The sequence below is a fragment of the Sturnus vulgaris genome, chromosome 22 (assembly GCF_052056855.1).
Source record: "Sturnus vulgaris isolate bStuVul1 chromosome 22, bStuVul1.hap1, whole genome shotgun sequence".
In the NCBI taxonomy this organism is placed as follows: domain Eukaryota; kingdom Metazoa; phylum Chordata; class Aves; order Passeriformes; family Sturnidae; genus Sturnus; species Sturnus vulgaris.
The window spans coordinates 7,771,520-7,795,766 of NC_142264.1; the positions used below are offsets into that span (position 1 = coordinate 7,771,520).

Here is a 24,247-nt window from a genome sequence, read left to right on the forward strand (position 1 = left end):
TTTTACTGCTGATGTGCTGCAAATTTAAATATTTCCATCAGGTAGAGGAAACCCAAGCAATGATGGCAATATCAGACCACAGCAGGACTACCAGGAGGGGACCTGCTCGTTGAATGTCACTTGTTTAATTATGTGCAGATACTGCAAATGTTGACAAGGAAATCAGAGTTCCAGGGGGAGGCTCCTGCCCCTCTAAACTGTTTTAACTCCATTGATTTCCACAGATATTGATTTATTTATACAGGCAAAGACTTTGACTTGCAAGCCCCATTCCAATTTAATTAATATTCTAAGATATAAAAGGGAATGATTTATAAATAGATGGAGAGATGTATTGAGGCCAAGCTGGTAATATTTAAAACCGTGAACTTTGCTCAACCTCACAGGAAATTCTGCAGGCTTCTCCATGTTTCTCTTGTGTTGCCTGGCTGTGCCTGCTTGATGGGAAATCTTGACTTTAAATTTCCATCCCTATGCCTGTATCCTACACCTATGAATGCTGGAAAATCCATAAAGAACTCGTGGAAGAATTTGCTCTGGCACAGAGTAGACAAGCCAGCCCTTTAGAGGAGAAGAATGGGACAAAAAGCATCTCTTCTGATTTGGGACCAAAATCCTTGCTTGGGAGACCCTGGAGGCCTGGCTGTGGAGGGTGAGATCTCTGTTGCTCTTCATGCATGTCTTAGTGCTCTGATATTTTTGGTACAGGTAATCCAGAGGGATTCAATTGCTACTGAAACACTCAAGTTAGGTGCAGACAAGTACAGGGCTGCCTCATAAGCTTCTGTTCCTGCCACTAGGGAGCGACAAAAAATCACATTGCAGCAGCTGCCGAGGTTCCCACTGCCATCACCCAGAGCCAAATAATGCCCCACTTACAGCCTCCTGTTCGAGGAAGCCTCCCTAATGCCAAGGATGTCCATACATTAGGGTAGGATCAGCTTAATGGCCCAGCATTATTGACCTACTGGCTTATTAGTCTCTGTTTCCATAGTCATGGAGGGAAAAAAAAAAAAAATAAGGCTTGGTGAAGATGGCATTTCTTCTGAAATCTTAATTCCAAGCTCTGGCCCATCTGTGGATCCTGGAAGCATCATGCTTTGCAAATGATGCTAGAGGCCATTATCAATTGTCTGGGCAAAGCCTTCCCAGATGATGGATTATGATGCAGTGACACTGCTGAATGAATGTTGAAAAGAAGAAAGTTCCTGTTGATGCAGAGGGATCTGGCAATTAGCAGTGATGGAAGGGAAGAAAATGCTGAGAAGAAGCATGTCAGTAATAATGGCTTCTGGTAAATTATTACATCATTGCAAAGTTTGTCTCAGTAACAACTATCCTTAAACAGCAGGAGGATGGATACCCAGTGGTGCATCAGCACCTGAATGGTATTTTTTTAATGGTGGCTGGATGTTATTTCAGCTCTCTTTGGAGAATGGGGGCACCCAGCCAGCCTGCATGAATGCGATGCGTGAGACAGCTCATGACATTCAGAGCACTGACAGCAGAATGCTTTTCATTTAGGGAACAGCTAGACAGAAACTATTACATTGTTGGAGAGTTATTACCCTCTTGGGCCCAACATTTGTATGCGAAGGAAACCTGTCTTTCACTTCAAGACAAATCACATCCCACAGCAGTGTGGTCTGGAGCTTTGTGTCACATTCAGGAATTCAGCCCCATGTTCTGACACTTTGGGCAAATAACTTCAGTGTGCTCGGGTTACTGGGTGCTGAGAGCCTGGGCAGTGTGGCAGAAAGTCAGGACAGCTCTGCCACTGCCCATCACCATCTGTGCCTCTGCCTGGGAGCCAGCTCATTCCCAGCATGGGCATGGAGCTGCCCAACCTTCCAGAGGTACCACAAGGATTGACTTCTAGATGTGGGTGACATACACAAGGGCTGGCATGATGGAAACCACATGAGTGCCACGACCCAGACAGAGGTGCTCCAGCCCTGTTTAACCACCAGAAGCATCTTCAGTCTTCTCAGACATTTCAAAAATTGCTGCTGGCAGAAACAACATCCTTCAAAATAATTACTTTTTTCAAGTAAATTGCAAGACCCTAAAAGAGTATCACAGCTGAAATGTAACTGCAAGTTTCTGATTATTCCTTTCTGGTTTACACAGAGGTGGCCAGTGGAGGGAGGTGTGATTTGCTCACTGTCCAGCTGTGCTGTCCACCCAGTGGTATCATCTCTAGCTTTCCTAAACTTTCTCTGCCCACACCAATGCCCAAAGCTTAGCTGGCCTTGGAAAGAATTGTCCCTCAAATAAGTCAAGATCAAGGAAAAACAAGAGAAGGCTTTTGCAACTTCCCAGAAACTCCCAGATTCTGGGAAATTCTTTTGGTCAACCAATGTTTTTGAGCTGCTTGATCATTTAACTCCTGTGAGAGTCACCAACCATCATCTCTGGGAAAACCACCAATTTCCCTACTGAGTGTCAGAACCCATGCAGGCAATCAGTCTGTGTGATAGGGTGGTCAGGGCAAAATCCTGCTTGCTCCACTTGAAAACCAGAATTTACAGCCCACGTGCCTGCAGTGATTGTTTCTGTAAGATTTAGGAGAGTCACCATGGACCACCTGAGCTAAAGCCAAACTCACCTCACAGCCTTTAACACAATGAATCAGGGAAGGGTGAGGGTACCACTTGAGTCCTGCTGTGCAGACAACACTCTGGAGGGAAGAAATTAAAAAAAAAAAAAAAAGAAAAAGAAAAAAAAAAAAGCAACAGGTTAAGACAAAGAAATCAGTGTACAGAAAGTCAGTGTGCTGGCTCTTATGGCTCTCCAGTACTTAACCAGTGAAGTTCAGTTCCTAACACCTCTTGTGTTCTCAGAACCTGGCTGTCCTCCAGGTATTTACAAGAAGTGTTGGACTTGACACTTGCAATAACAGAGCATTTGAGATTAAAATAATATTTGAGGTTCTCCTAAAATGTCATGCCCACTATTTCACTCATGGTGGGGCAACGTGGCAGGGAAAGGCAAAGGCACAGGTCCACTTTTGCTCTTGGGTAGGGGGGAGGCATTCTAGGAATTAATTTAGGGATTTCTTTGGTGCTGCCAAGCATTGCTTTCTTTCACTGCCCATCATACCTTTAATTTTTGAAGATGGAAGCAGCTAAAGGTGGATTTTCAGATACATGTTAGCACCATCTTAACTAAAAGCACCTCTCACCACAGACCTTCAGACGGGACAACATCCTCTACTACATTTTATGAGCTTTATACTAATTTCTCTACCAACTCTGTCTATAGGAAAAAAAAAAAAAAATTGCACACTTGGTTTTGAGTAAAAATCATGACCAGCTTCCTAGACAATGACACAGTCAGGGCAGCCATAGCCATGGACACCTAGATTTAAAGAGTGGATGGAAACTTTGGCTAGTCAGTGGAGATGGTGGCTCCACACCATGGGTGTCCTGGAGATAGGAATCCCATCCATCCAGCAGGACATCAGGAACAATGTTCCTTTGGGGTTATTGCCCTTGGAGGAAGCACTACAGTGTCCAGTTGAGCAAGATAAACATGCAGGCACTCCCCTAAAGTGTGGGGTTGGGGTTGGATGGAGGCCTGGGGAAGGAAGGGATTAACATTTGGGAAGACCCAACGCACAAGCCATCCCTTCCCCTGTTCATCCGAGGGCTAATTTAATCCATCTGCAGGGGAACCTCAGCTTGTTTTTACAGTTTCTGTCATTTGAGGCTTACCTGGCGTGTGCTAGAAAAAAGGACTTTTATACTATCTGGCTCGGGCTGTTTATCTTTCCGATGCTCTTGGATTTTCCACTATTAGTCAAGCCCAGCTTGCCCCACCTGCCTCTCAACAGGGCCTGTCTGTGTGAGCAGAGAAGTGGCTGGGGAGGGGAGGATGTTGTTTATCCCCTGGGAGGCTGCAAGGTGCGGGGGCCCCGCGGTGTCACACGTTCCCCTGGCGCGCTCCTGACAGACAGCTGGAGATTTCCAGGCTGTTGCCTGCCACAAATGGTGAGGGTTTTTCTTTTCCCCCCCACTCCCCCCCACCTTCTGTTTATTGCACTTCAGAGGGGAAAAGAAAGGAAACTTTTCTAGGTTTGAAAATAAACAAGGCCAGTCAACAGAGCCGGAGCAGGGAGAGTAAAGGAAGCAGTTCAAGAGCGTTTGAACCCAAGAATTAGAACAAAGTGGAAAAACTCAGGAATTTGTCTCCTACATCCAAGGCCAGCAGACAATAAGTGGAAGAAGTGCACTTCCAAAAAGCACCTCACATTCCCCTGGTAAGAAGCATCAATGTTTAAAAAAACCTCACGCTCTGTGTGTGTGTGTGAGCATGCAGAGTGAACAAAAGAAACCAAATAGCCCTGAACCAGGCTCTTCAGAAAGCAGCTTTCCAGGGAGAGCAATCCCTCACAGAGGATGCACTGACTGTTCTCCTGACCTTTCAGGTATTAAAATGCCAGCACCTCCCTTAAAGGAACGGACGGGAGGTGAAGTCTCTGCTGAGACAGTGCTGAGTGCTCACTCAAGGTCATCCTCAATCCCAAACACAGCCTTGGGCTGAGCATCCTCCAGGGAATGGGAGTGCAGCCCCAGGTTGCTCTCCACAGCATAGGAAAGCCATGTGCCAGGTTAATCACTGGCTCAATGGGACATTCCCATTCCTCTGGAGTGGCACCTGCAAACAGCTTTATACCAGTTACTTTGTCCTCCCCTTGGATTATCCTCTGCTAGCAGAGACCACTCGAGCTGAATTCAATCGTGCTAACATTCCTGGAGCTGGAATCAGAGGGAAGGACCCTAGGCAATAGTCCTGACTCCTCTTTCTGGTTTTCCAAGCCCTCAGTTCCTACCACCCAGCCTGTTTGTACCCTCAGGCTGCTCTGTGCTGTGGGCAGTGCACTGGGAGAGAGGATGTGAGCAGAGAGAGAGACTGGGCTAAAAAAAATCAAGAAATTTGGAATGATTTGGATTACTGGGCATCATTTCTGCCTCCAGAAGGCAAACGGGCATACAGGTGCCCCAGGATGCTGCATGGGGCACCTGAGATAAACAAATGCATAGAGAGGAAGCAAGGATGGGTAAAGGTGGCACATGAGCACGATCTGATGGAATTGGTGTGCACAGACAAGTAAGCTCAGAATGCCAACAAAGGATGGGGGAAGAGGTGTCTGGAAGCACCACATCACCACGTGCCAGGTGGTGCCTGGGGAATAAAGCCCATCTGGACACTGCCCTGTCCCTTCCCTGTCCCCTCCCCGTGCTCCAGGCCCCCGTGGTGACATCTGCTGCCCTCCTGGCCCTGCTCCCCTCCTGCATGGGCTCCTGCCACACAGCTGTGAGCCGGGTGGGTGACTCCAGCCCTGTCCCTACCCTGCCACATCTGCTGGGACTCCATCTGCTGGGAAGGGACGGGGGGCCGGGCTGTGCTCCCACAGCAGGTAACAAAGAGCCAAGGAAGCAAGTCAAGCTGTCATTGTCTCCTGGTGAAGGAAGACCCGGCGCTGCCCTGCCGTGGTGGGACTAACACAATGATGTCAACTCTTTTGGGGCTGCAGAGGGGATCAGGTTTCCCCCAGAGAGGCTGGTGGAGAGCTTTCCTCCACCTTAGATGGGTCAAGTGTCCCCCCGGGCTGGAGCCCAGGGACTGGCACCTCCTGCTCTCAGGCACTAAAGGAACAGGACAATTAACCGTGGGCTTTATGGGTGAGGGGATCAGCCACTGCTGCCACGAAAGGGGACCTGGGGGCTGCCTCCTCCTGTAGCTACAGATGGAATGGGATCTCCTGCCTTCCCAGGAGTGGAGCTGCTGCACCACACGAGGTCACATCACTGCTCCATGACTCAGTTTCCCTGCTGCAAAATGAGCCCAAAACTCTCCAAAGAAAAAACAAACAAACAAAAACCCAAACAATAACCCCAAACAAACAAACAAAAAAATAACTACAACAAAAAAAAAACAAAACAAAAAAAGTAAAAAAAATAACAGAGATGGGAAGGAAGGAGGAAAAGTGAAAAAACTTAAATGATTAGGGGAACATTTTAGGAGCATTCCCACTAATAAATTCTGGAGATTTTTAATCCCAGGGTTTGCAGTCTGCATGGGAAGAGGGGCCATGGCCACGCTCAGCCCAGCAGAGCTGGGACATGCAGAGCCAGGCACGCACATTCCTGCACACTGCTTAGCCTGTCCCTACTCAGCACTAAGGCAAGAACCCAAGTTCAGACAACCTAAGAAATGAGGTGTCTGCTCTGTTTCTCTGCAGTCAATGGGAAAGAGCTGTCAAGCTGTCTCTTGGAGATATTTCCCTTTTTTCCCCCCACTGCCTGCACAGTCAGTCTTGGCAGCTCTATCCATCGGTGTCTTCAGCAGCTCCGTGTGCCACACACAGTGAAGGGAAAATCGTGGGGACAGCACTGGCTGCTCTGAACACATCCCACAGCAGAACAGAGGCACAGAAGATTTCAGGTGATTTTTTTTTTTTTCCCCTTGCTGAAAATACTGATTTGGAAGACACTACCAGCTTATACTGATTTCAGGAAACTGTTTCAGACCCAAAAAAGCACCTCAATCAATTCTGGAAAACACAAAAATATTTAGACATTTTGTGAAAGGAAATATCTGTTGTTGTTTATTGTTTGAGAGGACATTTAATTTCTAAGTTTTTGTTGAATCTTTGTTTTTTCTTTCGTTTTCACTAAACAAAAAGTTTACAAAATCTCTTTGGAAATTAAAAGCTACGTTATGTTCAAACCAACATGTTTTTTCTTCCAATTTTTTGGTTCACCAAAAATCACAATAACAAAAGAGTAACTTTGATTAGGGATTTATTTATTTTTTTTTTCAATTTAAGAGAACTTTGAGTGAACCGAAAAATCAAGTGATTTGCACAGCTCTGCTCTAAACAACCCTCAGAAAAGGGATAGTTCCTTCTTTCCATTTTGCTTCCATAACAGATGTTGCTTGAGCTGCTACAGACAAATTATTTATTTGTTCTTGTCAGCTCTCCCTGTGTTTTCTCTGTCCCCATCCCCTCAAAGGTAAGCACCACAGATCAGCCCTGCCTTTATCTTCTGCCCTCATTTGTACTTTACTTGTGTCTGAAATTAAAGCAACAAAAAGTGTTTCCTTTGCGTCATTCAAGTACTCTGAGATGCACAAAGACTCACCGTGTAAATGCAACCAGCTGCTCCCTGTGCTCATATGGCACAACAGCAAAGCTGTCACTGGCCATAAACAGAGACACGGGTTATTAATGATATATAACACATTGCCATGGGGACCTTCCCCAAGGCATCCCAGTCCCAGCTCTCCAGGGTGTCCCCACTCCCACCAGAAGCCACGTTTCTCCCTGTGGCACCCCAAGAGGCACTGCTCCCCGTGGGTGACATCTCCTTATCTGCAGAGTTGGAAAAGATGGATGTTTTATAGCTACCAATTTTTTTTTTTTTAATTAAGCATTTTTTTTTTAATCCCTTCTGGCATGTCTTCCCTCCTAACACAAGTTTTCCAGCCCAAATCTCACCCTCTAGTTACAAAGCATTTGTGGGGTGGAACTTGTGTCTGCTCAGGGCATAAAGCTCTTGCAAGGTCTTCACCATCAGGGAAAAAAAAAAAAGGCTTATTTACCGCTGTGCTCTTGGAAACTATGATTTCTCCTCCATCCCTCACTCCCCTTGTCTCCCCCTTTACTACTCTATGTTTTCCCTGCTGCCTAATGAGCCCTCCAGAGACCTGCAGGTATAAAACTCGTTACAGCTCCCTCCACGTACCCGCATCAATAAGTGAAGGAGTGCAGAGAGAACGGGAGGGAAGCTGTCACTTTATTTCCCCGTGAATTACAAACCACTTTAAAGTCTGGCACTCAGGATAGGGCCAGTGAGAGATTGCCCCTCATACAGAGATAGGGGTTTTCTTTATGTTTCATGCCAGAAACTTGGCAAAGCCTCGGCTTAAGGCAGTCACAGAACCCCAGTGTCTGCAGCGAATGGGAAGCTGGGAAGGATATTATGAGCTGGTCATATTCTCTGGACTTAGGTTTCCCATTCCTTTCCTAGATTTATTCTCTTGCTCTGTGTGAAACAGTGAAGTTCAAAGTGGTGGAGAGTTCTGGAGTCACTTGCTACCCACAGCCAAGGCCAGATTTCAAAAATCTCAAACCCTGGGCGCACATTTAGGCATGTAGAGAAGCAAATAGACTGTCAAAGCTGCTCAGGACATGCTGGGGCTGTGTTGGCTGCTTGTTCTCCTTCTTAATGGAGTTCAGGTGTGTAAAACAGACTCCTGCAAAGCCAGGACCAAGTATGTAAAAGCCAGAGATGTTTGCTCAAGCACCACCAGCAACTTCCACCCTGGTGACACCTGATGTGCCACCGTCTTCCACCACATGCTCCAGCATGTCCAGTTAGACTTCCACACCTGCAGAAATACCGTAAAGCCACAAACACCTGGTTTGTTTGTAGGAACGTGAGGCTTTCCAGGAAGAGTTAGGTGAGTGTGGGGCTGAGTGTGTGCATGCAGGTCAGGGTGTGCAGTCCCCATCAGGGCACGCTGCCACTGCTGTGTGCTGGAGGACGCTCAGGACGGGGAGCTGTGAGCAGTTAATGCTGGCTGTGCGTTTGCAGCAGGCAGGAGGGAGAAGTGGTGACCTCTGGAAGGGGCTGTGCTGAGCAGGCAGCTCTTGCATGCGGGCAGAGGGGCGGGGGGAGCACTCAGCCAGCTCTGCGGGGTCGGGAAATGAAAAACCCTCTGTATCAGCTTCTTTTGTCATCCAGAAGCGGCACAGAAAAATCCAGCTCTGCCACCCAAAGAATGTAAAATACAGAAGAGGAGGAAGAAAATAAAGCCTGGCCAGTGCCCTTTCTCTGGCTGTCTGTCACATCTTCCTGTGGCATGAATCCCATTTCCAGATCAAACCCCACTGATGTGAGGCCTTTACCTTGAACTGACTTTCACTTGGAAAACACAGAGAGAAAGCCACTTGGAGAAAAAGCCACTTGGAGAGAAAGCCACTGTGTTAATGGAACAGACACAAGAAAAATCAGGAATTCTTTCCTAAAGGTCCAAACTCCCCATTTTCCACAGGTAACACTGACCACTCATAAACATGCAACACAGATGTGGTTCGTGCAGTCTCCAGGCACTGACCTTCACTCTCTGTGGGTTCATCCAGTGCTGGATGTCTTGCACGGTCTCGTTCACGCGCAGGAGGATGGGCTCGTGACTGTGATCCAGACAGGAGGTGGTACACTCTGTGCCTGCTCAAAACACAAAGGGGATAAAGCTACAGGATAAAGCTTCTGACCCTTCCAGCATCCTTCCAGCTGAAGGACAGGATTACGGCTCGTTTTTCCTAAATTGCAATTAGCAGTCAACCATAACTATCACATATCTCCTAGCCACACGTGAAGTGCTGAGTACAGCCCTGTACTAAGCAGGAGAGCGTGGGGGTGGCAGGTATTCCAGGGCCTTTGGAACAAGCTGCAAATCTAAGTATTTCTCTGGCTATTAACTCCAAGAAGGGGGTCAGACGTGGCGCTTTCAGATCGTCAGGACAATGCGAAGGTTTTTCCAATTCAACTGCTCTTTCAAGCAGTGGGGCTGATTAGGGAGAGGCTGTCGAACTCATCTCACCTATGACATGGCAGAAACCTATTGTTTGATCTGTCAAATTTACAGATATCCAATAATGATCTTCCAAAGGGTGACCATGCCTAATGATATTGGAGACCAGCTATCACCCAAGTCCCACAGTCGATGAGAAGTACACAGAAAGGTAATGATGGCTTTGTTCACACATAAACCTGCTTTTTCTCTGATTAACTGTCATGCCCAGTGGGAATCCTGTCCTTTCTTTATTAAAACATGCTGCGATACTCTGCAGCAATATCCCAGAGCCCTGTGGTGACACAACCATAAGCCCTTGTGTGTTGGACCATTACCATTTCCCCCCTGGAAAATCACTCTTGAATGGCACAGCTGCTGCAAACATGTCATTAGGATTTCTGCACTCCAATCAGCGCTGGGGGAGGAATTAATCTCTGCACTGGTTTGGAGAGCTGAATTTTGGCTCAACACACGCCTCAGCCTGGAAGGGCAGATTAGGTGTCTGAGGAATTACCGAAGGTGTGTGGGATTCATAGTGACCACGACTGGTTGCTATTATTTTTCCCACCTGCTTCTGCCTTCTCACATTCTCCACTTGGAGGAGTCAGTGGGAGCAGCCAGACCTAGGCTGGAAAGATGGGGAGTGGTTGGGGTTTGTTTCGCTTTCCCAGGACACCTGGAAGTGGCTCCAAGGACCTACTGCATGAGGCCTATTGACACCACCCCCATAGTGAATGACAGGCTCCTCTCCATGAGCATAGTGGACACTTTTTCAAAAGGACATTGATCAGGCTTTCAAAAATACAAAGAAGAGACGAAAACCCCAACATCTCATCCCAAAAGTTGGTGCTGAGTGAGCCTACAAAGTGTGTGGTGTGTCTCCATCTACTGAGGATGAGAGCCAGCGGCCACTGTGCCCTCTCTGAGCTTTAATCCCTCTCCAGAGAGAGCCACACTCCTGTGGGGGACCAGCCCCATGCATCCCTCACCTCCACGATGCTGTGTGGTCCCATCCTGGGGTCAGGCCCACCAGTCCCTGGGATCGGCACCTGCCGACATTGCTGGGACAGGAGAGAGAGCTGGCAGGCTCCCAGCACTGAGATGCTCCCCTCCAAACCAGGAACTGGGGTTTCTCTCCTTGCAAAAACCTGTCTGGCCCTGGAGGTAACCTCGTCTCAAGGGTAAAACGCCTCTCCACATTAAGAGTCGCCGCAGGCTCCTCGCCGCTCGCTCTCCCGCGCTCCACCACGCTCATGGAGAGGAGCGGGTCGGAATTGTTTTGATATATGATCTGTAATTGGCATCATTACAGAGCGGTGATCTCATCCAGGTCGTGTTCTCCTCCCCGGGGAGGGAACACAAGGAGGCTCGTAGTCCTCTGCATGGCTGCGATATAATGAGGGAGCCGCGCAAGGAGGAAATTTCTCCAAGTTCAAAGGGACAGGCGGAGGCAGGAGGGGGATGGCAGGGGCTGGGAGGGGGGCTGCAGGAAGGGGCCTCGCAAACCTGTGTGGGCTGCAGGCAGTGCAGCTCCTGTTGCAGCCCTTACAGCAGGGAGACCCCCAAAATGGGGGCTGAAAAAACAATATAGTGCGTACAGCTGAGAGTGTCTGTCCCTCCCTGTGCCTGGGTGACACAAAGCCAAGCTGAACGCAGGCGTCATCACCCCTGGCACAGGGAACAGGTACCCCAGAAAGAAGGAGAAAAACAAACCCTTTGAAACAGCTCCTAAACAACTGTCATACCAAAGGGAATACTCAGCTGGTCTCATACAACAGGGGAGACCTGAATTATCCTGGTGCTGCTTTCTCCTGTCACCTCCCTGCCTTTGAGCTTGTGGAGCGCAGGTTTGTGCATGTGGCTGAAGGAGTGGGGCATTATGAAAATGTAAGAGCAAGAGCAGGTACAATCCCTCCCTGTATTTTGTAGACTGGATGTGTCTCTGGCACAGCCTGGCATGTTGCTGCCCCTGAAAACCAGCTGGCCAAGAAGGGACACCGTGAAACTGGAAGCCCTGCAAGGAGCCTGTAGTCAGAGCATGTTACATGATGCCTGGCCTCTCAGAGCTTCACGTTTCCTAAAAGCATTTCCCTGAAAAGCCTCCTGTGGCAGGTTCTCACTCGGGCAAACAGGTCCAGAGAAGGTGACTTGAAGGACTGCAGACTCCTTCCTCCTCCCCTGCCATTCCCATCCTCTTCCTGGTCTCCTGCTGCCTGCTCCCACCTGGGGACAGGTGTCAGGGTGCTCACCCACCTATGCCGTAGCCGCCGGCGCACTGCAGCTTCAGGTGGCTGTTGAGCTGGGTGGGCAGAGCACACTGCCCCTGCATCTCCCTGCACAGGTGGAAGGAGCCGCTCCAGGTGCCATCCTTCCGGCAGTGGATCACGTTGCTCCCACGGCCCTGGGAATGAGGGAGGGAGATAATGAGGATTGACACAAAATTGGCAAGGAGAGGCTGAGAGGTGAGATGTGAGCAGAGCTGAGCTGGGGGTAAAGTTCTGTCGGAGCTGGAAAAGCCCCTGGCTGGGACTGCCAGCCCTGGGTGGAGCAAGAAGGAGTTTACTTCCAAAGAATAAAGAAAAGGAAACCTGCAGTGTTCACGCACACATACAAACACACAGATATACACAAACATACATCACTTCTATGCAATTCAAGGTCTTTACAAGCCCCTTGTAAGGTCTAAACCTTAAAACAGCCCCACTCCTGTTGCAGTAAAGGTGCCTTCACCCCGTTTGCCTTCCTTCTTGTTACAGAGAGGTTGGTGTCGAATGCAGACAACCTTTTTCCTCTTTGCATTTTCTAACCAGTTACATCATCTGTCTTGAAAAAGAAAGAATCCCCAATGGCCATCTGAAGGAGGAAAGGAGAGTGGGACATGAGCTTAGCAGGGCAGAACGTGCTCTTTAGAGCTTGGCTGCCTTGAGTGACAGCAGGCAAAGGGGCTGAGATGGACACGCACAGAGACAGGTGGGAAGGACGAAAAGAATCCTCTGGTGTGGGAATGGGCAAGGAATAGAATATGGCATTTCTCTTATAGAAGAGATTCTCTGTATGATACTAAGAATGAATACCAAAGTCCAAGGGGAAATATCATGCCCTTTAAAAGCAACAAAGGAGCACACAGGCAATCTTTTGTCAGATCTATCCTCACGGCGTTGGGGATTTCTGTGCAAACAAGCTGTTCTGTGGGATCTGACTGCCATGGGGCAACGTGGGACATTCAACAGGAGGATGTCTTGTGTGGTTGGGCTCCAAAACTCCTGTGGGGGCCTTACTAGGTGGGAGAATCATGCAGGATCTCTGCTTCTCCTCACTCGTTTTTCATGCCAGACAAGATGCCTGCAATCTACCCACCCTGCTTTTGGACACTGTGCTGAATATCTTTGGGAATCCTTTAATGTGCTGTCCATGCTGGGATCCCTGCAGGACTGCTGAACTTTTTGGAGGAGCTCTGCCCCACAGGGCACATCCATTGTTGCACAGGGACCTGCACAAGCCCCTGGTACCAGCATAGAAGAGGGCTCTGCCTTCAGTAGTAATCTCGTCCTTAATATCCTAATGCTTCCCCTATTTTGCTCAGCTTTGTTGATGAACACAATGTTTAGTGAGATGCAAAGTGGTATTAGCAGCAGACTACGGTGTGGGACCTGCTTCCCCTTCTCTAGACATCTGGCCATTGCCAGAAGTAATAAGGAAATCATATGAAAGAAATAATGGAGCAGATGGACTCGGGGTGAGATCCAGCTTGGTGATTCTCACCTAAGGGCCAGTTTGGCAGACATTGATTAATTTAGATCTGACTGTTAATATGATTTGTGTACAATATGCAGAAATGGAAGACCCTTGCTCTGGTGCCAGGGGAGGTACCTGCTTAAATGACCATTACCTTCCTGGTGATTAAGAGATGCTGTATGTGCAGCCAAGTAATGATCTTTCAGCATGGTGACAAAGTCAGGAATAAATTGCTAAATTATAATTGAGCACAATTTGCTGTTTTAGCAAGTGTGGTGCACTTCCCTTGCAATTTCCATGCCAGGTTCAAACTTGACTCTCAAAGATGAGCCATGAAACCTGATTTATGTTCCTGGAGCTGGCTGTGCTTGAGGGTACTCTTGTATAGTTTCAGCAACATACTCAGAGATCCCAGGATATCCATTGCTATAGTAACATACTGTCCATCATTCTCTGACCTGCAAAATCTCTTGTGAAAATCCCTGCTGGGTTTCTTGCTTGGATGCAACGTGTATTATCACCTTATATAGCTGAGAGAGACTTAGTGGGGTTTAATCCTTAAATAATTAACACCTCTCAAGTGGTTCTGGCTTGTGCCAGGAGTCCTCGCTCTTCCTCTGTAGCCTATTTTCTGGGATATCTGAAAATATTTTTCACTGTAAATCCCTTTCTCAAGATTTTATCTGCTCCTTTGCCCAAGGTGCTTTCACAGCTGAGCAGTCACTCCTCTCCCTCCCAGTGAATAGACAGAGTTGTATCTCTCCCTTTCCAGAGCTCACTTCATTACTGCTGTAACCCTGACTCCACTGCTTGCTCCTCTTCGTGTTCACCTCATTTAAAAGCAAACACAAGCCAGTTTCACCAGCTCTCATTGCCCTGGAGGTCCCAGTTTCCCTGCACTGGCAGTGCTGGAACACTGCACAGGCCATGCTGCCCTTCTGAGCAAGTGGTGGATGCACAAAGCCACAGCTGCTGTGTCCCAGAGCTCCCACCCCTCTGCACCCATGTCTGCAACTTCTCATTTCACACTGCTCATAACCTCACTCCAAGTCTTAAACAAGGAAAACTTTTCCAGGTGCCCTGATGTGAAACGCTGGGGCTCTGCCTGCTGTCCCCGTGGAGAAGGCAGAGCAGAGGACAGGGAACAGGAGCTTTTAACATGTGGAACAGGTACCAGAGGTGTCTTTCACATAGCCCTAGGGCAGGGTTGGTACCTTTTTAAAGGTCCTCAGATTCTGGAATGATATTAACCAGCCCTTGTCAGAGTAATACCTGCTCCAAGCAGTGCCTGCAGTAGCTGCAGATTCCACATCCCCATTTTCTCTTCCCAAGCAGGGAGCAGCAGCAGCACTTCTGGGAGAAGTTACTTATCTCACAAACTATAATTACCGCTGGTGAGGAAAACTAGGCATTTCAAATAAGATAGCAGAGGCCAGACCTTCTCATATCAGTGAACACAGCTCCCAGGAAGTGAAAGGCAGCACGCTGATTTGTGCCAGATGAGGATCTGACCTCTGATGCCAAATGACACCTTCACAGCCAGAAAAATCATGAAAGTTTAGAGAGAATTCACCTGAACAGTTGTATGTCCTATGGTGTTAAATTATCACACGACACACAGACATATAAAGGTAAGAAGTGGAGAGAAAAGCAAGGTAAAACAGAATGAATAAATGGAATACATGTAGATCACTCACATTCTACTTACTTTCATTTGTTGCTCCTTATATTCTAGCCAGATCATAAAGCCACTGTGGCTGATTTTTCTGCCACTTACTGTCCAGAAACAGTAAGTCAGTCACTTCTAATCCTCTACAGGTAATAGTTAATACTGTTACTACTGTCATAAAAATATTATTTCCAGGCTCTCCCTCAACTTTAACTATGTTTTTCCCTCTGCATTTCCCTGGTTTTGAAAGTGCTCAATGTCCCTCGGCCTCAATAAGCGTTCTTAGGGAGGATATGATCAAGGCAGACTTGTGTGGGCTGAGGTAATTTGGGTAAGGGAGACTCACCGACTGACTGTCATCATCCTCACACTTGATTCGGCACTCGCTGTTGAACTGGAAGCCGTTGGAGCACTGGTAGAGCCCGTGGAATTTGGAAGGTGGAGGGTCACAGGTGACGGGCACGCAGGCGCCTGGCAGCCACGTGCCATCTTGTGTGCACTGGATCTTAAAGGCTCGCCTTTTTGTGCAGAAAAAAAAGCAACATTTAGTTAGTGGCTGAGTCAGCTGGGAGCCTCTAAAGCCTCTGAGCTGTGCTAGCAGGTTGCAGGAGATGGGTGTGCGAGAGCTTTTAACACTTGGGGAGCAAGGTGTGAATCTGCGTCATGAGGTCTCTGAGCAAAAATAACGATTATTTGCAAAACCAACACAGAGCTGCCTAGCCTAAACTCCTCTTTTGGCCTTGGACACATCTCCCAAGAACTCAGCTTCCCAGGCTTGTGGGCTGTGGTTGGTTTGAAGTGGGTTTGTGCAGAGTCAGAAGTATACGACAGCACTAACCCTTTTCTGCAGAGTTTCAAAGGGGACTCCCCAGGCTGCATATCAAAGGGGTATTTCTAAGGTAAAGTCTATTTTTTGAGCACTGGTCAGGATTTTCAAAGAAGCCTAAGTGAGCTGGGTGCCTAAACTGACACTGCACAGCTATCTGCATGAAGGAATTGCTCCATGCTATTCCCTATGGCACACGGAGTCTGTGACGAACACCCCCTTCCCAAAATCATTTTAACTCATGGCTTTGTGAACCAGGCTGATGGCACAGCTTTAGTGTTTCACGTACTTTCTTGATTTTCTGGAGGATCCAGGGACGTGGTAACCTGGTTTGCACTTGTACTTGCAGAACGAGCCCACTTTGTGCTTGTCTTCTCGGCAGCGAGAGGTCTGGAGATCTGCGTTGGGGACGACGGAGGGTGCTCGGCACATCAGCTCACACAGGGCCTCAGGAAAGGACCACAGCCCATCCTCCATGCAGGTCAAGTTGCTGTTGTTTCCTGAGAAAAACAGTGCACAAAGTTAACAACGTTCAGTGGGTCTATTCTCTTTAGAAATGTCATTACACCCATAAGATATCAAAAGCCCCCTCAGCCGATTTGATGAATTCAACTGCATTGAACATTCCTATGTCCTATGTGTTCTCTCGCTCTAGATGATGTCATTAAATCATTAAGGACTCTGCTTTCAGGTGACAGGCAGGCAGTGCTTATTTCAGGAAATGCTATAGCATAGGGGAAGCCACACGGGCTTTGTCATCTTTTGTATTTCTCTTCCTTATTTTGTTCCTCTCTGAAAGGAAGCTTGTTTCATACACCAACCCCCTCCTCTCCAAAGCCATGGCTTTAACAGAGGGTTTGGTGCCATCACATTCTTCATTCTGCTTCTGTGTTATATCTTTTGCCTGAATCTGTCCCTTTTTATTTCAATTTGGAACCTTTTGGAGCAGCATCTGTTAGTATTAGAGTCACTACTCCAACACAATGAGGAGCCATTCTCAGCTGGGGACTCTTAGTCCTTGGGGACTACTGTGATAAATATGATTCATAATACTCATTAGAGACTCATTTTCCTCAGGAAGCTTTCTTGGCCAACACCTCAAAGGTAAAAGGTACAATAGATCTATTTGCCTCTGCTATGACCTACTTGACTTCAGAAGGTTAAGCTAAAAGTAGCCCAGTCTCAGTGTATTTTACATTCTTTGTTATTTTATACCATATGTTGAAAAGGAATAAGCTTTTCCTAAGAAACAAAGCACAGCTATGAGCCACTAACCCTTCAAAAATCCCTAATATTCCATTGAAATCCCCGAGCATTGCTGCAGGAACTCTTCTCAACCCACAAGGCATATTTTCAACAGTGAGCCAACTTCGGAGTTATCCGAAATAATACTGACAAACTGCTAACCCCGGAGCAATGCCATCTCTCTGCAAGGGGAGGAAGAGAGCCGGGGCATGAGGCTGGAATTCAAAGAAGAAGAAAACAAAAGGCTCTGGAGGGCTCAGGAAGGTATGTGGAGGAGCCCTCCTGCCCTGCCCTCAAAGATAAGAGAAGCTGCATTAAATCAGCCCCGGATTTCTCTCTCCCCTCCCCAACTGCAGATGATTGCAGAGGTATTTTGTGCAGAAGGGAGCTCTTTTCTGGAGCACCAGCATGTTCCTCTGCTCTGACTCATGCAGCAGCTCCCAGCCCAGCCGTGGTGATATCATACTTGCCACTGCAAAGCGATAAACTGTGACTTTACCAACAGTGCCTGTCATGACGTCAGTGATTGAATTAGGCATGAGTCATTCCAACGCTGTTCTCCAGTTAGTGGCAACATTTATTAGTCATCAGTGATGGCTCTACACCAAACAGTGCCTTTACCTCACAGCTCAGTGTTCCTGGACAAAGGTGACGTCACACAGCAGTGCTGCAGCCCTGACCTAGGCTTGCTTGTCATCCCTCCAGCTACCCCTGCCTGACTCATCAGCTCTTGTTGGTTATTATGAGTATAGTTATTTTCACTGCCTGCTCAAAAAAATTTAAAGCATTTAAAATGAAAAAAAACCCCACCTTTTATTGAAGATGGTCCTCCTGTGAGTGTATGAACAGAAAATGTTTGTTAAAAAGTAGTTTTAACAGTTTTGTTAAAAACTAGCCTTCATTTTCTCTTCTTAACCATCCTTTGAGAAGTCATAACTTCGAATGCGTGCTGGCTGTTTTTTGGTTATCTCCCATCAGAATTAAAAACAATTAAGCAATTTGCTTATATATGAAGAAATCAACATAGCCTTTCGCTGAAATGAGGAATACTTCCCATGCCTTCCTTTTTGGGGTTTGCAATGAATCCCAGCAAAAAAAGAGATACCACAGTTTCGGAAAAAGCTTATACAGTGTTTGTACCTGAGTTGACAATAGCAATTAAGTTTATTCCACTATAAGATGGACAGGTTCCTTCAAATTATCAATATTTTGGTTTCCTGAGGACCAGACCAAATACGGAAATGTACCAGTGAGTAGAAGAGTTGATGGTGCTGAGACGAGGATGGGTATGTTACCAGAAAAGTAGCAGGGAAGAAGAGAGAGGAAGAAAGGACAGAGGGTGGCAAGCTGTGTTAATTCTAGGGGGAAAAAATAAAAAATAAAAAAAAAAAGGAAAACGTAAAGAGTGCCAAACAAGAAGAGGACAGAAAGGTCAGAGTAGAGTAAAATGAGCGTGAAAAAGGAGAAAGGTGATGGTGGGTTAGAAAAAATAGTGATGGGGTCTGTGCCACTGGGACACGGGGCTTTTCAGTCTTCTCTTGTCTTTCCAAATACACGGAGGAGACATAGAAGGGAGACAGACAGTGGAAATAGACAAAGCATGGGAAAGAAGATGAGAAAGTTCAGTCTAATTTATCCCCATGACTTTTGCATGTTTTGGTTGTATGGAAGCAATATTCCCTGTCATTACTGCCTGGCCAGCCACGATCAAGGAAAGGTCAAAGCAAGGTAATAGAGAGATGCAAAGGAACTTAACTTCTAATATAAATAAACCTTCCATAGAGTCCCATAATTCTTCCTACTTAAAATATCATGAATAATTCTAAACCAACAGCAAGAGCAACATGTACTCCTAGGAGCAGTCTGTGTTAGCTGTGTCTCAGGTCACTGCACAGACACCCCCAATACCTTTCAGAAGAGCAGGAGGTCGGCAAGTGAAGGAGCATTTCTTGCCAAAGGTGGTCCCCTCGCTGCAGTTGAAGGTGGCTGGGTAGACATGGTACTGGTCTGGGACACCACAGTCCACGGGCTCACACGTCACCTGCTTGTTCCACTTCCCATCCACGCAAGTCATGGTGACGCTGGACTCCGTCTGGAAAAAGACACACAGCTACAGCCACCACGCCAGCAAAGGACAGATCAAAACCATTTCAAGCCTAATAGCCATTATTTTGGTTCACAAATTAAGCACAGCCATGTCTGGTTCCTACTATCATCATTTGGACAGCACCTACCAAACCCACCAAGGCTCATAAGAAACCAGAGAAAGGATTTTCTGCCACCTCTGGAGACACCAAAGCACTTCCACAGAAAGAGTGGAGCTCTACAAATAATCCAAACTCGTGTCTGGCCTCCTGAGACAAGCAGGGACCCTGCTGCTCTGCCCTGCCATTGGAAAGGAGCACAAGCCTGAGCTGTTTGGAGCTGACAGCTGTCCCCCATCCCTGTCACCTTTGCAGTGACACAGCCACTCCAAAGGGATCCCCCTGTGCTTCCGAGTAGTCAGACCCATTCCTGGGTTTGAAGTAAAAGCCAAGCTGACATGAAGCCGTTTGGGACTCTCATCTGAGGCTCTCCCAGAGGTGTCAGTCACCCTTGGATGGGGATCCCAGGAGAAGTGCCTCGGGCCACATCAGCACTGTGTGCAGATACTGACAGCTGCTGCTGTGGCTGCTCTGGCAGAGTGCCCCAAGGCTGCACACAGAATCAGGGCCCTGCTGTCCTGACACCACGGACATGAATGCCTGAGGGACAGACCTTTTCCAGGAGGAATTTGCCATGGGCATACCCAAGAGTGTCCTGCTCATAACTGGCACCTGGAACTTGAGAGGTTGTACAAAGAGTCAGTGCCTGTGCTCTGACTTTCCCAAAGTCTCTCTACCATCACAGCTACACAGCAGCTACACTTCTGTGGATTTGGGGAATAATCCAAACTGCACAGCACACTGGAATCCTGGAGTGCTAGGGGCAAAGAGGAAAAATGGGGGGGAAGTAAAGGAGCCACCCATGTAAAGCTAAGATGAATTTACTGGGTGACTGAAGGACAAACAGATGTTAGCAAAGAGAACTGAGTAAACAACATATCCACTTTCTAATTAAAAATGGAAAATTATTAAAAGCTAGAAGTGAAGAATCTAACTCTTCCCTCCACACCAGAATAAAGAGAGGGACAGAGGTGAAGAAATGTGAGAAACCCAAACATGAGAAGGGGAAGACACTGGCGAGCAATCTGACCAAGCCGTACAGCAGCACTCCTCTGCCTCCAGGGAATATTTTATTCAGGGCTGGTATGCTCACAGGAGATTTGCACCGCCGGCCATTGATCTGGGTTTATAAAAGGAAAGGGAATTTTTCTAGCACACATCAAAGGGACCTGGATTCCCTTTTTTGCAAAAACACCCTAATGGTTTCAACAGAAGTTCAGACCTGTCTCCCTTTGATATATGGTCGCATTCAGAATGGAAAAAGCAGTCCCTGAGCTGAGAAACTGGACACTTCCCAAGTGGGCACAAAACCCCTTTTCTAGACTGTGGAGTTTATTTAAACAGGGAGCACTGCTGATGGAAAAAAATGTCTTTTCTACAAACTCAGAGTAGCACATTCTGGGATACTCAGAGCCATCAGGTGAAGGGATACTGTGTGTCCTCATTCCCAATCATTTCACTCCCCAGCGGCTGTTAATTCTGCTTTTGTTGCTTATCAGAATATCTGTACCATTATAAGTAATAAATACAAATAATAAAACTGTAGGCAGTTGATATCTTGAAGATTCCAGGGGACTGCAGTGTGATGGCCACAGGAGAAGGGATAATACAGCATATTCCCATGTCTTGCAAACCATCAGCACTCCAGGATGAGCTGCTCTAGCATCCAGCAAAGCCTCCACTTCCCTTTAACAGATGCTATCATCAAATAACACAGCAGCACCGTGGCTTCTGGAACTTAAAACATAAACCCAAGCTATTGATGTCAATAAACTCAAGTAATGATGTCAGGGGCTATCCAAATGTTATGGAAAAGACATAGGTCTTGCATAGTTTCATGCTGGATACTGGATCCATGCTGAATATGGGGAAGTTGTACCAATTATAAGAGATTCAGCTCCAGGAATAAAGTTATTGGTGTTGCTGTGATCTAGTTTAGGAATAAATGAGTGTTCCTAGTAGCTGCTGCTGCTGAGACAGTGTGGTGCACGAGGAAGTTTCTCTAACAACAGGGTTGCACTTCAGATGTACCTCTGCAGAACACCAAAGAAACAGTGCAAACTCAGAAACCAGAACATAATACAAAAATTTAAACAGAAGCAATATCTGTGCATGAGAGTCACACCTTACAAAAGAAATGCTTTGCCCAAGCTACACTTGTCAGACTATTTCAGCTGCAGCCCGTGGCCTTTGTTAGCAGAAAACAGCAGGACACTAGAGCCTGCTGGAAATGCCAGGGGCCTGGAATTCCCTGTCTTTGGAAGGAATCCCTCTCCACAGCCATGTTCCCACTGTCCTTTGCCTGTGCCCCTGTTCTAGACCTTGATATAAAAATGTTAGTCAGTAGTGTCTCCACATTTTCATCTCTGGGTTTTTCTCCACAGTACTTTCCCCACAAACCCCCTAACCTAATCTGTAAGAGTCCTCTCAGACCCCTTTGCCTTTTCCTCTTCTTGGTACAGTGGGAAGGCCATTCTCAAGCAGAGAAGCTGTGCCTATGGAGGTAAGACCCTGGCTACTCAGCTTTTCCCAGTAATTTGTTCCACATTTGGTATGATGGAGGCTGAGGTTTTCAAGGTCAGACATAATAATGACACATTTTAGAGCATGTCTATCATGTCATCACTTGAAGCACATGTAATTCTGCAGCAGGTCACAGCAGAGAGCATTCCCTGCAATGGAGACAGACCAGAAGCACAGAGGATAAACCTACCACAGGAATTACTGCTGATGGCACCCACCAGCTTTTGACTTTCCCCTCCTTCAGTGCCACACTTGAGGGTGGGATCACTGCAGTGCCCAGGGACAGCACCCCCGGCTGCTGAGCAGGATCCTGTCCCTCCCCAGCTCCATGCCACACCCTGGAGGTGTTTGTGACAGACTCAGCCCTTGGATCTGGCTTAGTGGCAGCATCTGCCTCTGCCTTTGCATCTCTCCCACCCGGGGCTGAGCAGGCACGTGCCTGTTTCGCCTGTCTGATCTGACAAGGTCACCCAGCTCACAGCAGCCCACACGAAGCACTTGGCTTTCTCATCTGGTTTATTAGCTGTCACTTTGGGCACTTTGTGCTGCTTTGACTGGCATCACAGCAACTGCTTCCCTTCATGTCCTGCCTTCCAAAAGAGGCTTCAGCAAGGAGGGAGGGTGGGCAAAGAGGAAAGAGAGGGGGGAGAGAGAGGCCTCCAAAGATACAGTGTGCAGTACAGTGAAGAGGATGCAAACTTAAACAAATCTGGTGCCAGAAAGATTTGTTTCTCGGGACTTTTAACAGCCTGGGAGAATTCATGTCTCCTTCCTGCTGCCCAAGATCCCAGCCGGCTCCTTCTTCAAGCGATGCTTCACGTGTGAAGTTTCCTCTCCTTAAAAATGAACAGCTGTGCCCTCCCCTCTAAGTATTCTTCCACTTCTGCCCACTACTGTGCCTCTAATTGAACCCACATGATCCGTGCTTTCTTTTCCTGGCATGATTGATGATGCCTTTGCACAACATTAGGGAGCTGCTGGGTTTTAAATAACACCTCTTGACCAGAGCAGCAGTGGTGGTAGCTTCAAGGAGAGATGACAACAAGTAACTGAATGAGCAGGGCTTTCAGTGAAGGACAAGGGGGAGGAAAGCAGTGAAAGACAAAGGGGGGGAAAGAGGAAGAAGACAAGAAAGAGCGATGGAGTTGTCGGGGGGGTGGGTGGGAAGAAATCAGGGTGAGAGAATGAAAACATCCCCAAGATCTTCTTTGTGAGAAAGATACATGAAGGATTTTGCTCCATCACTATGCAAACCCCTTTGTTGTTGTTGAAGTCCCTAAATGAGGATGAGAGAGAGCCCAAGAGTCTGTAAACAGCTCAGCTTTCTTTTTCTTTTCAAGCAGCAAACAGTTTCTGCTGCACACAGTGCTGACGAGTTTTAGGGTTTGGTGATTTTACAGGGTTTTAACAGAATTTGGGAATGGGAGCTTCTCAGAGAGGGAATGAATGAATGTTTTGCCCTAAAACTGATTAAAATGGTGGCTTCAGAAGACACAGAGTCTAAAAAGTGCAGAAATTGATAAAAAGATTTTCAAAGATGTAAAAGATTGATTTGAAATGTGACTTGTGCCCCTACATGACCGAGGTGCTTTTGAAAATGTTGCTTTTAATTCTCTCTTTGCCCTTTTTTTTCTGTCTTTCAATGAAATAGGGAAGACAAATGTGGTTCAGATGCTAAACGAAGGTGTTTCCACTGGTCTGTGAATTACCTTCACCAGCATGTAGTGACCACGAGCCACTGATGGTCAGTTTGCTCTTTGAGATATTGCATCTCAGCCCAGCCTCCTTCCTACCCAGCAGTGTGAGATACCAAAATGTGCAAAGCTACTTCCTCCCTCCTATTCCTCAAGCAGCACCACACACTGACAGTTAAATGAGAAAAAAGAAGTATCTCTAGACCTTCAAATCAGCCAAGCAAGTGAAATAACCAATTAAATGACAAAAATGGAACAAGGAACAGTTTTGTGCAAGGTTCCTCAGTCATGATAGAAAGTCCCTCTGGCCATGGACAACAACCCACGTGTCTTTTCTCACCCCCAAACGCTTGTGACTAGAAGAGGAGCTGAAGCTGGGAAGCAAATATGGAAGAAGTACAATGCCTTTCGATATGAGAAATCCAGACTATGGATTCTAGACTTTCTCAGGTAATTCCTTTCTTGCCTACGTGTTCCAGAAGTTCTAGTTTAAACCACTTGACACAAAGAAATAAAATAACAGTGAAAGAAACTGTCTGTTCCTTTCCAGTAGATCTCTGAAGCACACTAATAAAACTTTAAAGGCATGTGCTTAATGTGCTTAGCTGGTCATGGGTATCTTTAAGATGCTCCACTCCTTCCCTGATTTGAACAGTGAATGCACAGCACTGAGCAAAACAAAGCCACTGGCCTCAGGGGGTTTTACTGGTGGAAAAAGCCAACGAAGTGCAATAGCAGAGCAGGGCGAGAGGAAGAGTGTTGT

At 47.1% G+C, this 24,247-nt stretch overlaps 1 protein-coding gene across 1 annotated transcript in view; it reads right to left on the reverse strand.

Moving 5' to 3' along the window:
* The window catches only part of PAPPA (pappalysin 1), a 180,352-nt gene that overhangs the window by 18,905 nt on the left and 137,200 nt on the right, over positions 1-24,247 (reverse strand). Inside the window, exons 15-20 of the mRNA XM_014873129.2 lie at positions 18,972-19,155; positions 16,108-16,318; positions 15,339-15,510; positions 11,842-11,989; positions 9,130-9,239; positions 2,609-2,680 (exon numbers count right to left, since the gene is read on the reverse strand). Of these exons, the coding sequence (XP_014728615.1) occupies positions 2,609-2,680; positions 9,130-9,239; positions 11,842-11,989; positions 15,339-15,510; positions 16,108-16,318; positions 18,972-19,155 (897 nt within the window). The remainder of the gene's footprint in view (positions 1-2,608; positions 2,681-9,129; positions 9,240-11,841; positions 11,990-15,338; positions 15,511-16,107; positions 16,319-18,971; positions 19,156-24,247) is intronic.